Source organism: Condylura cristata, unplaced genomic scaffold, assembly GCF_000260355.1.
Source record: "Condylura cristata isolate star-nosed mole 26May11 unplaced genomic scaffold, ConCri1.0 scaffold00017, whole genome shotgun sequence".
In the NCBI taxonomy this organism is placed as follows: domain Eukaryota; kingdom Metazoa; phylum Chordata; class Mammalia; order Eulipotyphla; family Talpidae; genus Condylura; species Condylura cristata.
Window position 1 is genome coordinate 20976409 of NW_004567118.1, and position 15973 is coordinate 20992381.

The 15973-nt window shown below is 44.8% G+C and overlaps 1 protein-coding gene across 8 annotated transcripts in view; it reads left to right on the forward strand.

Annotated features, from left to right (window-relative positions):
- Positions 1-6: 6 nt before the first annotated feature.
- The window catches only part of MPRIP (myosin phosphatase Rho interacting protein), a 124026-nt gene continuing 108059 nt past the window's right edge, over positions 7-15973 (forward strand). For all 8 annotated transcript variants that reach the window (XM_012726212.1, XM_012726216.1, XM_012726214.1 and 5 more), the window contains exon 1: positions 7-160. In XM_012726212.1, the coding sequence (XP_012581666.1) occupies positions 38-160 (123 nt within the window). In that variant the 5' untranslated portion in view covers positions 7-37. The remainder of the gene's footprint in view (positions 161-15973) is intronic.

The following is a 15973-nucleotide window of genomic DNA, read 5'->3' on the forward strand; positions in this document are numbered from 1 at the left end:
CCGGGCCTGCGCCGCCGCCGCCGCCGCCGCGCCGATCATGTCCGCGGCCAAGGAGAACCCGTGCAGGAAATTCCAGGCCAATATCTTCAACAAGAGCAAGTGTCAGAACTGCTTCAAACCCCGCGAGTCGCATTTGCTCAACGACGAGGACTTGACGCAGGTGAGCGAGGCGGAGACCCAGGCCCCGAGCCGCGCGGGGCTGCGGACCCCCGGCCACTCTCTCGGGCTGGAAGTTGCGGGGCGCGCGGACTCCCCGCTAGGTGTTGCGAGGAGTCGCCTGGGGTGGGCCAGAGTGCCTCGCCGGGGGAACTGGCCGCCGCCTCCAGTTCTGACGCCCGGCGACCTCCGTCCTGCCATGGGAAAGGGGAGCAGACGTGGCCCAGTTAACGAGGCGGGCTAAGGGAGGGGGTGCCTGTGAAGGCTACCGGAGGAAGAAAATGGAGAGGAAAAAAGTGCATCTTGGGGGGGGTGAGGTTGGAGATTGGGGGTGGGGGGCGTTGGGAAATGTATTGATAGAGTCGGGACAAAAAGAATATCCTCAAGTATGCCGAAAAATAACATCCTTTCCCGTTCCCATAGCCTTGCCTTGTGATTCATGCTTTTTGGGTGACTCAAAAAATGCCTGGTTTTTCTTAGTAGAAACAAAACCGTTGGCGATTGCTTGCTGCTTCTCAGGACCCCCTCTTAGACCCTGTTTTGGATTGGGTGTTATTAGACTCGTCCCCCAACAATGGCCAAAGGAGTAAGACTGACTGAGCGGGCTTTTCGCTTGTCAGCCCTAGTCTGCTCTTTTTCTAAATCATTGCACTCTCAGTAATTGAAGAGAGGTGAGGGCCTTGAAGTATGGGAGGATGGCTTCGTTCTTGAACTTAACCGGAGGCCCTCTCGTTGATGGGTGAGCTTGGGGTTCCTGTCCGCACCCTGCCCTTCCTTACAGGGCTCCAGTCACATGGCAAGGAATGAAGGGACCTGTGGGCCTTTGGGAAGATGAGCTCGTTTGTCCCAGCCTTACCTCTCAGATGAGGGCTTTGGACTAGTTTAGTAGGTCCCAAGCCTGCATCACAATCTTTCAATACAGAATCTTGGGGGCCAGTCCAGGAGTGATTTAAGAGAAGGGGGAAATTTGTATTGATAACAGCTGACTCCCTAGAAGTTTGACTGCAGTCTCCACTGGCCTGGGGGACCCCTCAGGGGTTTGCTCTCTGAGCTCCCACTGTTCCAGGATTCTCTGGAACGCTGGGAGGACTTTGGAACATGCAGATTCATTGGATTTCCTGACCAAGCCTTGTCTTCTTCCCATGTGCCTGTGGCCCTTGCTCAGTCTCCTTCCTCTTAGGAGCTTTCTCTCATCTCTCTGAATGAGACCAGTGGAGCTCTTTTCACATTCCAGTCCAGTGTGACCTAGTTGTAGCCACTCCTTTTGCAGAGGAACCTCTTAGATGGAAAACATTGCTTTGAAGTGGACCGGCCTGGCCTGGCTGTTTTGAATGCCGCTTAAGTGCTCAGAGTTTGACTTGTTTACACAGCAGACCAGAGTAGGACGCAGGGCAGGGGTGATGGCCCGGGTCTTGGTGCCTTCTTTGGAGGTTAGGTTCCCAACAGTCAGGAAAAAAAGACTCATCTAAAACCAAAAGCTTAACTAAACTCTCCAGCCCTCGCAGTAATAACGACGGTAGGACGAAAGGACCAGTCAGCTTGGAAAGGGTATAACTAAGTGTCTTAGTAAGAAGGCAATCTGGTGGGGTAGGCAGACATTTCAGGGAGATTTTCTCTTGCCTTGATCTTCTTTTTCTAGAAAGCAGTTAATGTGGTAATGAGTGTCCTGTCATCAGAGTCAAGAAACTTTGCTCCTAGTTTTGACTGTCACTTTTAGCTAGATGACCTTGAACAAGTCCCTTTGCTTTTCTTTATTTTTAAATTGAGAGTAGAGGTCCCTGTCTTTGCTTCCTCACCAGGCTGTAGTGATAAGTAAGGAAAGTCATTGTCTTGTTAAAACTGTTTATTTTGATTTAGGAATTTATGAATTGGCAAAGGTTATTCTGAGAGGTTGTACTGGTGATTCCAGGCAACTGCTAAAACTGGTAAATTGGGAATTCACACATCACAGGGTCCATTTTTTTATTCTTAAATGCAGATAAACTTGGATGGTTTCTGTACAGTTGAATGGAATCTGTTAAAAAAATATCTGTTGCTTATTAATTGGATTAAAGGGGGTGTCACACATTTAAATTACTCTTTCACTGTATCCACAGTTGAATTGTGGGTTTTGAAACAGGCCTGAGTCCTCCAGGGCACAACTGGAATGGTAGTTTCTGAAATAATGAGTGGCGTTATTTGTGCTGGGAGAGATTAGGCCAGCCTTCTACCTCCTGGGATCTTCCAGGAAGAAACTGCTTTGAAAAGAGGAGGGAGACTCCACGGTTGCCAACAGCCTTAGCTGCTGCTCTGTGCATCCGGCCCTCCCCCAGCCCTTACACTCATCCTCATGGCTCCATTAGAAAACCTCAGCCAATTGGTTCCCATCAAGTCTTTGCTTCCCGCCACCCCTCCCCATCCTGAGCTATTTTAGACTATCTATCAAGGCTGGAAGATAGATTAGCTATCATGCAGGCCACCCCCCCTCTTTAATAGGCGAGGACACACAGACCAGGGAAGCAGTGAGCGGCATTGACTGACATGAGAAGACTGAACCAGAGAAAGAAGCGACTTCCCATTTGGGGGTTCACAGCCAGGGTTCTTAAATCACTGTTCATTATCCTGTTCATATTCAAGGGTCTACAGTGGCTACCCCATGAACACACAAGGCCAAGGGTGTTTGTGCTGTAGAAGGTGACTTGGAGGGCAGTCTAGGTGTAGCCCACCAGGGCTTGAGATTGCTCTCTCTTCACGGTTGGAATTTAGAGTGATCCAGGGTAAGAAATAAATGACAGTCCTTTAGTACTTGTCATGCCTCTCTCTTGTCCCAGCTCCGGTGCACAAGGTGATGTTTAATCTTCAGTCCTTCTGTATTCTCATCAGGGATATATTCAAATACACAATAGAAACCTTTTTAAACTTAAACTGTATGGACATATTTACTCTGCAACATATTTTTTTTTCCTTCTTAATAACATGTCTTGCGGCTTTTTTTCATGGCATTACATAGAAGTATACCCAAATTGTTCTGCATATTGTACCACGAGGGATGTGGTACATAGTTTAATCATTACCTTATTGATGGACACCAACACTACCTCTGAGTTATGCTGTTATAAACAGTGAATGTTTGAGCAGACATCATTCTACATGCTTTTGGATTTGTGTGTGCCTGGTTGCACAAATTCAAGTATTTCTCTGGGTAGACAACTAAAAATAGAACAACTGGGTTGCCATAAAGCGCATTCAATTTTTTTACAGATATCACCAAATTGCCTTCCAAAAAAGGCTGTGTCATGCTATTACCAGGATTGACTATTATTAAATGACTTAATCCTTTAATAATTTTCTAATTACCAGAGATTAAGCCTCTTTGTATAATATTTGTTGGGTATGTTTTGTTTCTATTGTGGATTGCCATTTATAGTGTTTACTTTTTTTCTATTTGGTTACTTTCCCTCCTCCCCCTATTGATCTGTGGGAACTCTTTATGTGTACTCTAGGTCAAGGGTCCACAGACTTTCTGTAAAAGGTCAGATAATAAATATTTTAGCCTTGTGGGCTTCAGTGCAGAATTGTAGACAGTATATGAGTGTGGTGATTGCCAATAAAACTTTATTTACAAGGATAGGCAGTGGAAGGATTTGATCTATGAACCATAGTTTGCTGACCTCTGTTCTGACACTTACATATTACAATATTACATACATAGTACAATATAATTATATATTATTTTCTTTGTCCTTTCATCTTACATGTGGTCATTTTTCTTTCTCATATAACTTTAAATATAAATGTAGCTAAATTTGCATGTTTTCTTTTATAGTTGTAGTTTAATCTCATGTTTAGACAACTCTTCTAGATTGTAAAGCGGTCTCTAATATTTTCTTATTTCTTTTATCATTATTTTTATGTTCATCTTTTTAATGTACCAGATTTGTATTTTAGGAAAGTAATACTGGCCAAAGACAGAAAATCTAATAGAGGCCCTTGAAATAGTCCAGATAAATGACAGTAATGGTCTTCTGCAGGTCAGTGCTAGGAGGAGAAAAGTAGTGTCAGTTATGAGGACAGGGTGCTGGTGGGGATTGAGGAACCAGGGTGGTTCCTCAACTTTTAACAGACTGAGATTAACAGATTGAGATTAACAGACTTGGGAGTGGGGAGGGGTGAAAAATAATATGGTAATTTTATCTTTGTGAATGTTAAGGTCTGATTTGGGGTGGGTAGGAAATCTGAAATCATGGGACTGTAGAGTAAGTATCGTCACTCAGGAGGAGTGTAGAGTCAGATGAGAAGTGGGGGAGAGAATTGTGGGTGGTTGTTGGTTAGTGGGTAAAGTAGGTCTCTAATTAAGGTTTTTTGGCTTCTAGGTCCTCTCCCCAGCTTCCATGTGGTTTTCTGGGGTTGCTGGTGGGAATTCAGCTGATAGGATGTCTCATTGTCCTGCCAACCTGTGTGACTTTTAAGCATTGCCTTTTGTGGAAGGAGTCATGGCATCTGAACTCAAGTTCTCATTCAGGTCTATTACTGTTTTGTTGTGAGACTTTGGTTGGGCCATTTTCCTTCCTCAGGCCTCCATTTTCCATCTGAAGAGTAAGTAGGTTGCTTGAGATGTTTACCAGCGCACTTTCAGTCCTGTGTCTTCTCTTTGTTCCCTTACAGTCACCCTGTTTATTTCTGCCCCTCACTGTGCCCATCAGTACCCCATTATTACAGTCTCCCTGTATATTTCTGCCCCTCACTGTGCCCATCAGTACCCCATTCTAAGGGCTGCTGGGGCTATAAGATCAGAATACCTGGCATTGAAGTGAGGAGTTCAGGACTTGGCCTGTGTGCATTATTTCATTGACTTTTCCTTTGTTCCTGTAGTATTCCTAAAAGTTCCAGGCTATGGAACATCATGACTTAACATTTACTTCAGAAGCAATGGGAGATTTTATACCCACCCTTTTTAGATTTATATAACCTGTGTGTAGATTAGGAGGTTGTTTGGCATGGGTGTGTCAAAAATCCTAGACTTAAAAATGGCCAACAAGCTCATGAAAAAGATGGTCAGTTACTTTAGTCTTGGGTAAAAACAAATTGAAACCACGAGACACAACTTTACACTCACTGGGATGGCTATAATAAAAACATGTTGCTGAGGCGGTGGTTAAATGGAAACACAGGTACATTGCTCATTTGAATATAAAATATGCAACAGCTATGAAAAAGTTTGGTAGTTCCTGAAGAGAATTAATTCTACGCCTAGTAAATACCTTAAAGAATTGAAAACAGGTATTCCAAAAAAATACCTTTATAAAAATGTTCACAGCAGCACTATTCATAATGGCCAAAAGGTAAGGGCAACCCAAATTTTCATCAGTGAATGAATGGATAAACAAGTTCTATACTCACACAATGGAATTATTATTCAGTTGTAAACAAGAATGAAGTACTAAGACATGCTACAATATGATTAAAACTCAAAAACATGATGTTAAATGAAAGAATCAGACATAAAAGATCATTTTATGATTTCATTTATTTTAAATATCCAGCATAGGTAGAAACAGAAAGCAGATTTGTGATTGCTAAGGGCTGAGGGAGGAAGAACAGGAGTACTTACTAATGGAATCATGGTTCTGTTAACGGAGGTGATAAAACATTTTAGAACTAGATAAGATACTGGTTGTATAACATTGTGAAGGTACTAAATGCCCCTGGGTTGTTCCTATTTTAAAAAAAGATTTATTTTATTTATTTATGCATTCAAGGGCTGGAGTAAGGCCATTGATGTGGGGTGGGATTAGTTGGGGAGTGCAGAACAGACAGATCGACTGAAATACACTGCGGAGGGGAACAGCGGGTAAGACAGGAGAAGTCTGCTGTGCCTTGGCTGGGGATAGAACTGGTGCAGTGGCTGTGGGATAGCTTCATAGTTGCTGAGTCTTAACCCCTGTGCCACCAGGGAGGCTCCCCTGGGTTGTTCATTTTAAAATGGTTAATTTTATGGTATGTGAACTTTACCTCAGTGGAAAAAAATTGATTGCAAGAACATACACATACAAATTCCAAACCTGCCCTCTGCTCCCTGTATCACTTGATATGAATATATGATTGTTTCTAGAGTCTAGAACAGGGATTGGTAGTTTTTTCTTAAAAAGCCATCTAGTGAATCTATTAGGCTTTGTAAGCCAGCAAGCAAAATTGAGAAGTTTATGTAGGTATTCATATAGCCATTTCAGTCTAGTTGTTGGCCTAAAATAGCCAGCCGACTAGATTGGAACTACCAGGCACAGCTTGCCAACCCCTGGACTTAACCAGTCCTGTTCAGTAGAAGCTCTGGAAGCCTCATAGAGAAATTAAAAAAAAAAAAAAAGTTATTTGCCACCTTAAAAAATAAATACATAAAAATAAATAGGTGAAATTAATTTCAACTCTATTTTATTTAAAATATCTAAGGTATTATTATTTCAACAAAGAAGTTACTTTGTGCCATGGAGCCTTTGTAGCACCTTCACTTTAGACTAGTCACTGTTGAGTGCTCCACAGCCACATGTGGCCCAGGTCTTAAAATGTCGGCTCACTTCTGGGCCCTTGGGATCTTCAGGGGAAATAGCAGGTGGGAAGGCTGTGTCTATTTGTGGGTTTCCTCTTCCCTAGGGGTATCCTGCAGGTAGCCCCTGAACCCCAAGTGCCCATCCTTTCATTCCTGTTGTTCCTGTTTGTGTCCTCTGCAACCCCTTCTGGCCTGGGGTATCTTTTTTGTTAACTTTGGGGACTTCTTGCTTTGGTGACTCCTTTTACTGTATTTGAGAGCTCTGGGTTTCTGATGCCCACTCCCTGATCAGAAACAGAGAAGGGAGGAGGATGCTGGCCAGGGCCCAGCAGACCTGTTCTTGGAGAGTGAAAGAGAGCTGGGGGCAGTGTGGTTTGTCCCCCTCCAGGTGTGTTGCTGGTGACTGCACATGGACATAGCCCTTTGTATTCGCCGAGTGCTTGCGGCTGTATCTTGGCTGCTGTTTCTTTGCATTCTAGCTTATTACTTGACCTTTGTCTCCAAGTTTTTTTCCATGCCTCTCAGAAAGACTACAATTAAACACCCATGTTTTACTCTTGGCACAAATGTGTAGGATAACCCAGGAAGGTCACTAACATGCTCCATACTTCAGTTTCTACCTATAAAGCCAGTGCTCTTACTCTGTTTTCTGCTGGGGGGTGGTGGTGAGGGTATACTAATGGCATTTATGGAGGGTGCTGGCCAAGCCTGTGGAGGTTACTGAACCCCCCTTGTGATAATTACTATTCCAGGAAGCATGTGTTGCGTCTCTCCTCCCCAGTGGGGAATAGCCTTTGTTTGGTCATTCTCCTGATTACATGGACCCTTATGTTAATTAGATGAAGTAAAGAAAAGTGACTTGGAATGTTTATCTTTAATTTGTTCCCAAGCTGCCATTTAGTCTTGAAAGAGGAAAGAGCATTACAGTTAGGTAAGAGAGAAATGACATCATACTGCTGACATAGTGCTATGTGGGGAAGAAGGTGCAGTGAGAAGTGTAAAGGCCCTGGATGCTAATTTGGAAGTATTTAGTTAAAGAAAACAGATTTTTCTTTTATCCTTTGAAACTTACTCTCCAAGACTCATTTTCCCACCTGAAATGACAACAGTTGGACCAGGTCATTGGTTTTCAAGTTTTTGTTAAATTGTGAAGACTTTTACTCAAAGGCATCTCATGGGGAATGCCATATATGGAACCCAGACGGTGACCTGGTCCTAGATGCTGGTGTCAGAGGCTGGAGGTCAGCCTCTTGGCCACTTCTGCATCTAATCTGTGGTAATGAGGGGCAGGTTTGAAAACTGCCCTAAGTATTGTGGTCCCTCCAGTCTTAACAGTTTAGGATTCTGTATTGTCCATGGCAGTTTAACAGTTGCCTTGAGATGGAGCCCCAGATGCCCAACTCTGCCACTCCCCTTGTATTATTATTTCCTTTGGGGGTGGGGTAGGGAGAGCAAGGGGGTTGATTCACTGGCACGTTGTCTCTGAAGATGGAACTAGAATCCAAACCACCTGATGGTTTTCTTAGTCATCCTGGGCATATGAAACCACAGGTGGGTTTTTGCCTGGAGTTTTTAACCGTTCTAACACTCCTTGCTCCCTTTGTGCTAAGCTTGGCTTTTACACACTGCTAGACAATGGCCTACCTGGCCTTTGGGGCAGCTGCTGTTGATGGAGTGATGGGCCTGTGCATCCTCCTCAGACTCCATTGTACTAAACCAAGTGTCATGTACCATTATCTCACTTCATCCTCAGCAGCTGGAGAGGCAAATAGGGCTGGGGGCAGCATGGTCATTGGTAGATGAGGGGATGCGGAGTTTCAGAGAAACCAGCTGAGGCCATTGAGCGGCTTAGTAGTGTGCTGTGATATAGACCTTGTTCCATGAGGCTCCCACACTAGCCTTTGTGCCGCAGCAGCCTGTCCTCCTGGGAAGGCCACTTTGACTTGTAAACTTGGTACTGTTTCTGTTGAAGCTAGGGTATTGCAAAACTAATCAAAGCTGTCTAATGGCTTTCTAACTCCTAGCTCTCGAGGAGGGGTGTGCCGGCTCTGGGTGATTACCACCACTTCTGCCATTAAGCAGATGAAGGATTGCCCCCAGTTGGCACATGGAGCACCTGAGACCCAGACGTACAATAATCTACATAGGTCACAGGAAGGTCAATGTGGGTTTTTCCAGAGTCTTGTTTGTCTTCCGTGTTTGATAACAAGTATTGCTATCAAAATCAAGACCTTGCCTTGACTTAGATTCCTTAGTTGCTGGAGTATAGGGTGTGTGTATGGAGGAGGTGCTATGCAGAGCATTCCATTGGTCCTAGAATCTCCCTCAGCCTTAGGGTGTCCATGTCCCTCAGACAGCCTGCTGGCCTGTGGCAGTGACCACACCTTTGGCACAGCCCTGAACAGGAAGCCCTGTTTTTCCTCCTGAATGAGGAATTCAGAATCAGGAAATAGTTTTGTCCTTGATCTCTGTAGATCCTAAACGCCGGTTTTAACAGACAGAGCAGTGAGTCTCCATGGTGCACTTTCAGATATCATCTCTTCTATTCCTGGCCCACAGCTAAAAGGGTGGGGGAAGGGTGCACTGCTGGGAGTCAGTAGAACTAGAGAAAAGAGCCCACATCTCCTGGGTGTCCGTTGCCACACCTGGACCTTCCCTACTCAGGCGGTGAATATTAGGACTTTGGGAGCTCCAGGGGCCAGTGGAGTGGGGTGTTCATTTGGGTTCCGCTTGGGGACCTGCTCTGACCTAGAAATCTGGCATAGTCCCACTTTCATTTAAACATACTCAGATAAAGGAATGGAATGGTTGAGAGGCTTTCAGTACAGATTTGGGTTCACATCCTGGTTCTCTTTTTGACACCAAGTGAACAAATTTCTCAGAGTTTAAGTGTGTCCCTACTCTGAAAAGTAAGGTCTCTAATAACAAGCCGGTATTTGGGTACCCATGAAGGTAGTATGAGTTGCAAAGCCCTCAGCAGCAGCTCCATGTAAAGTAAGTGCCAGTTTGTCAACTATTGGCTGTGTAGAGAGTGCTCAATATATGAGTTTTTTTTTCCCCCTCAAGATTTATTTATTTATGTATATACTGAATTGGGGTACAAGCCAGAGATACAGGGGCAGTGAGAGGATTCACCAGGGACAGAGTGGGGAGCAGAACAGGCAGATCAACAAAGTATACTTCTGAGGGGAGCAGCAGGTGAGACAGAGGACTGCTGGCCATGTGGATCACCTCTGAGGCGGTGATTGAACTCACACTGAAGTGGCTGTGACTGGCTTGCAGTGCTGTGTCTTAACCCGTTGCACTACCAGGGAGGGCCAATGAGGTTTGTTTTGCAAGCATAGATTCAGAGAGGGGGACCCAGCTCTGATTTTGTGGGACAGTTCATCTTCAAACTTAAGTCTCCTTCTGTACCCCAAGAACAAATACCCAGCTGCTACGTCTCCCACTGATCTTTTAGTACCTTCTTCCTTAGGGATTGGAAGGACCATAGTCAGTTTGCTTGTGTGTGAGTTTGATTTTCAGAACATGTTTAGTATAAAGATTAAACTGGCTTGAAGAAGTTTTAGCTGATAGAAAGTGAAGAGATCAGGTGTCATCAGCCTAAAACCAAGCATTAGAAGGTTTGGGCTGTTTTCTCCAGAGGGCAGTGGCCAGCCCAGCAGCCATAGCCTATCCTCACCCCCAGTCTTTGCCATCCCAGAATAGTGCACAGGTCCCCTGAATGAGAAATGCGGACCCTGTGGGTGGCAGCAGCTGATCCCAACTTCAGAAGTCACTCTGTGGAGTGTCTGACCTGCTGTCAACAAGATGAGAGAGGCTTACGTGAGGCTGCACTTATTTTTTTTCCTCAAAGATTTACTTATTTATGCATACAAGAGCTAGGGCATAGACCAGAGGTGCAGGGGTGGTGAGGCAGAATTCGAGACATAGTGGGGAGCAGAACAGATAGATCTACTGAAATACACAGCTGAGGGGAGCAGTGGGCAAGACAAGGAGAGGTCTGCTGCGCCATGTGGGTGAGCACCTTGGTTGGGGGAACTGTACTTCAATGGCTGCAGATAGTTTCATAATACTGAGACTTAACCCCTTGTGCTACCAGGTAGTTTCTTTATTCACCTTACTGGCTTCCTTACTGGAAGCAATTTTCTGAGAATCAAAGTTTTGGTATCCTGTAACCTGAGGGGAATGACTGGAGGAGGGTAGAGTGCTTAGAATCCTGCTAGAGGTGAGCCAGGTCTAGTCACAAATCACTGTGCGGCTGGGAAGGAGATCTGACTCGGGTGTGTCCTGACCCTTTGGTTACTAGTGTTGACTCAACCACCTTAGCTGGCAGGTAGGGCCTTACAATTCCCTGCCCCCTAGTCTTTACAAGTCACATACTCTTCAGGGAAAGGAACCTTCAACCCAGGACGCCCTTCTCTGGGGCTTAAACAAGTAGAAGACACTCCTTGCAGGAACCTGAAAACAGGCTCTCCAGTAGGCACATGCCCTCTCAGCACCTGGCCTGATCTTCAATCCCTGTGTCTCCTTGCGTGGAAGCCTGGGGAGCCTATGGGACCTCTTCTTGGGGTGCTGGGCTGGCTAGCTCAGCTGTGCAGCCTTCTCCATTATGGAGGTTTGCCTGGACTAACATCGCAGGGTAGTTGATAAGCTCTGGGATTATTTATTGTAGTGATGGTGGTATTCATTGCAGTAATTGCTGTGCGCCAGGCCACTGGTAACTCATTTATATTCACAGCAGCCTTATGAGGTTGAGAGATAAGAAAACTGAGATGGTGAAGAGGTCATGTAACTCGCCCAAGGGCAATTCAGTAAGTGGTAGAGTCAGGACGCAAACCCAGACAGTCTGATTGGAAGCGTCTTCCTTACACTGCTTCCCATGCTGACCCAGTGGGGATCAGGTGGGCCTTTTACAACAGATAGTAGATCTCTGGCCGTGGGTGACCCTTGGCCTTGTGTAACCCTTGTGTCATGTGTCTAGGAGCCAGGGCTGTTCTGCAGTAGAGGTGTGTATGTGTTGGGAAGGGTGAGGTTAGAGACTTGGGCTTATTTAGATTCCCTCTTTTTTTTCTTTTCCTATCAGTCTCCCATCCCACCTGTTTCTTTATGGGAAGCACTGTTTCTTGAAGGATAGAGTGACTTCCATACAAAACTGTTGCCCCAGCAATTTGTCTCTGTACATTCCCTAGCATTCCTCCCTTTGCCACGAGTGGTGTCATGTTCTCAAAATCTCAAGAACATGGGCTTGTTGATATCGAACAGAGAAAGGCTTTTAAAAATATCACTTCCCACTCACCCAGCTTCAGTCCAAGGAGGATCATGGAGCATGGACTGGACTTGGGCATGTGCATGGGGTGAGTGGGTAGCAGGAGGGGAGGACAGAAGGGGGAATGAAGTGGCAGGCCATTGGCTCCAAGCCCTTGCTCTCTCTGTGTTTGGGATGCAGTGAACCCTGTGTGTCCGGGTTTTGTGATTGTTTGGTAGGGATTGAAGTTCACATAATTTGAAATTAACTATTTTAAAGTATTCAATTCAGTTGCATTTAGCATATTCACTGTATTGTGCAAATATTGCCATATTGCATTTCCAAGCATTTCATATCTCCAGAAGAACATTCTGTATGTATTAAACTCCACATCCCCAGTCCTCAGCACCACCAATCTGCTTTCTAGCCTAAATGGATTTATTTATCCTGGAAATTTCATTAAAATGGAGTCATAGAATATGTGATCTTTTGTCTGACTCCTTGTGCTTAGAATAATGTTTTCAGAGTTCATCCATGTGATAGCATGAATCGGTACTTAATTGCTTTTTATGACTAATAGCCCATTGCATGGATAAACCATTTTTTATTTACCTGTTCTGTTGATGAACATTTGGGCTGTTGGTGAACATTTGGGCTGTTTCTATCTTTTGGCTGTTGTGAATAGTGCTGCTCTGGACATTTCTGTATTTTTGTCGAACACCTACTTTCACTTCTCCTGGGCAGAAACCTGGAAGTGGAATTGTTGCGTCCTGTCGTAATTCTTTCTGTTAATGAGTTGTGTTTGGAATTGGCATATCAGGCCAGATGTCAGATGTTGCGTGGGAGGACGGTGTAGTGGTGCTAACGGGTACAAGGCTTGGACAACACTGACCAAGCCCAGTGCTTCTTCTCAGGATGGAGAAGTGGGGTCTGGGACCACCAAGGGTGACATACACTGTGTGCAACTATAAGGTGGTGCCAGAGGGGTCATGCCCATGTTGAATTTTGAGCTTCCTTCCTTTTTTCCTTTTTTGTCTTAACTGCCAAACTGCCAAGGAGTAGATAAGATGGTTTCCTGCATACATATTGTTGAGTGGAAGACTGAAAGCATGTGGAAATTGAAGGAGGACCATGTGAGGCCATAGCAGGTGCACCCCGTGATGGTGAGGGATTTGGAGAGAACCTCACTGTCTGAGATAGGGCTGAAAATTATCCTGGGTTGGATGGATGGAAACGACCTTATTTGTTGTTTGCTAATCTAGTACCAGTTTTCAAACTTCATTCTTTAGCTGTTAGACACAGAGACCCTTGATGGATCTCATATGAAGGCAAGGAGAGACCCTCACTTCCCCACCCTGAGTTCTGGGTGTTGTTGATCTGACCTTTTGTCTGATTTATTCCAACCCTTGCATTGATAGTTTTTTAAAATTAATTAATTTTTTTTCTTACAATGAGTGCTTTATTTTCTCAGGTGTAGTTCCCATAGAATTTCCACTCCCGACTCACCTCTGCACATCACCATAGTCCCTCATGCTCTTCCTGCCTTCATTTTGATCCTTATCTCTCTCCCTCTGCCCCCCCGCAGAATGTCACTGATTTATAGTTGTCTGTTTAGTTTAGTTGTGTTTTATTGTAGGTTTTCTGTTGTTGTTTTTGCCTTGACCCCTATATTCCTCCTGTAAGTGAAACAATCCAGTATTTTTTTTCCTTCTGAGCAATTTTACTGAGCACAATCCCTTCAAATCCACCCATATTGCTGCATTGATAGTTTTTAATACAACAAGATAGTAAACAAAAGTATGTGTGTATATATATGTCTACATATAAACACACACACACACGCAGTATTTTAAGTAGTCTGAATCTAAATGACAAAATGAAATTAAGAAACCTACAACCCAACTTAAGACAAACCACTCAACCTATCCTTCCTCAAAGATGGTCCTCCCCCCAGGGGTAGCCCAGGTTTATAGGGCCAGCTTAGAGTGTTAGATGTTGCTACTGAAGACAGTGAAAGTTAAAGCTACTCCAAAGAATATGGGTTTTCCATCTCCCCCAGAGGCTCAGGGGAAGAATTGCTTTGGCAGTACAAGGTGCTTGATGTTTCTGCCTCTCTTTACTGGCTGGGATCCAGGGGAGGGGCCCACAGCAGGTGATAGCTTTGTGGCATCTAATCCCTGTCCAGGGCTTCCCTCCATGCAGAGATTGCACTGAGAGGAATATTTCCCTGCCCAGTTGTGTCAGGAGTCTGTTCCATTTCCACATACACTCTAAGGCGGTTCTGGGAGCAAGTCTGATGTGAGTTGCTTCCTTTTAAGGTAGTGCTATTGAGGAGAAGACTCAGAGTAGAAACCAGGAGACGGGCCTGAAGGATCCGGTACATTTGGTTTGAGGTGTGCCGGAGAAGCATAATAAGGCTAGGGTGCCAGAAGAGAAGTAGGGGTGGTATGTGGGGCAGGAAGAGCCAGTTGCAGAGTTGAGGACAGAAGTGCTTTGGGAGTGGAAAGAGTTTTTGATCAGTGTTCTGAGTTTTTGGTCTTGGGACTCTCATGTACTTTTGATTAGTGAGGCCCTCAACGGGCTTTGGTATGCCCGAGTTATGTCTGTGGTGTTTAATGCACTAGAAATTAAGGCTGGAAGATCAAATATTTACTAATTCATTTCAAAATAAAATAAACCTGCCACACAAATAACGTTTTCAAACCAAAATTTTGTTGAAAAGAGCTATATCATTTACTTTTTTGCAATCTTTTTAACATCTGCCATAGTGAAAGACAGCTGAATTCTACTATCTTCTGCATCCAGTCTTTTGCCATACCATGTCATGCAGCCTTTGGGAAACTGTATTAGTGACAGAATGAGAGTGAAAAAGGCAGAATAAAAAGGGCAAGTGATGACTCAATATTTTTATGAAAATAGTTTTGGCTCATAGACTAGGGTCTCAGGGACTTTGAGACCTGTTGGTCCAGCCCAAGTCGGACCATTTGCTTAAAGTCCCCCAAAGCCTTGATTGGAGGACAGTGAGGACAAATGTCATGGAGCTGGTGCAAGTGCAGAATCTGGGCAGTGGTTGATGTAGCTCTGGGATGGGCAGCAGCTGGTAGGGCTGCAGTGAGGCGTTCCAGCTTTCTCTCTGGCAACTGGCATGTTTTGTTCCGGCTTTCTCTCTGGCAACTGGCATATTTCTGAGTTGGCTCACCCTGACCTCCTGCCTCCAGGGGCAAATGAAGTGTGGGTAAGGCAGTCCATGGCACTTACTGACTTGATGTGAAAGTAGTGGGGTAGGCTTCATTCTCTTGGCTGTGCAGTCTGACACTTTGCTTTTTATATTTCACCTGTACTCTGCAACTCTGTGAAGGCAGGAGGCCAGAGAGCACTGGAATGATTTAGGATGGAGACTAAAGCAGCCACAGACAGGGCTTGTAGAGATGTGGGGTGCTAGAGGCAGCTGAAAACTAACAGTCTGGGGACACGTAGTTCTTCTTGAGGCTCTGCTCATTTGCTTTGCAGCTGGAAATCGAGATCTCTGTGTTTCCATTGGGTGATGTTTGATAATTTTTAAGACTCCATCCCACGGGCTATCCTGGAGTTGGTGCTTGGACTCTTGAGTTGGAGCCTGACAGCAGCCCTCCCCTTAGAGATACAGGGTTGGCACCTGACACCAGGTCGGAAGGCAGGGTGCAGAGAGCAATTAGGATTCCTCTGTCTAGGAGTGATGGCAGCCCTGAGCCTTCTCAGCATATAGGCAGAAAGGGGCTTTAAGGGCATCTTGGAGGCCCACAGAGGTCTCAAGTAGAATTTTTTCTTTTTGGACTTGGATCAACTCCAGAATCTCCCTCAGGAAATTTCATCTCTTGGATTAAAACAATTCTCCACCAGGTCCTGCCCCTCAGATTTGGTTACTGGACTGGAATTTTGTTTGATGTCTTTAATGTTAAATGAAAACGTTATCCCCATCAACTCAGATCTTTTGTTACATCACAGTTTTTGTTATGACATTGTGTGTGCGTGTGTATGGCATCTGTTAAGGAAAATATTTCTTTGCT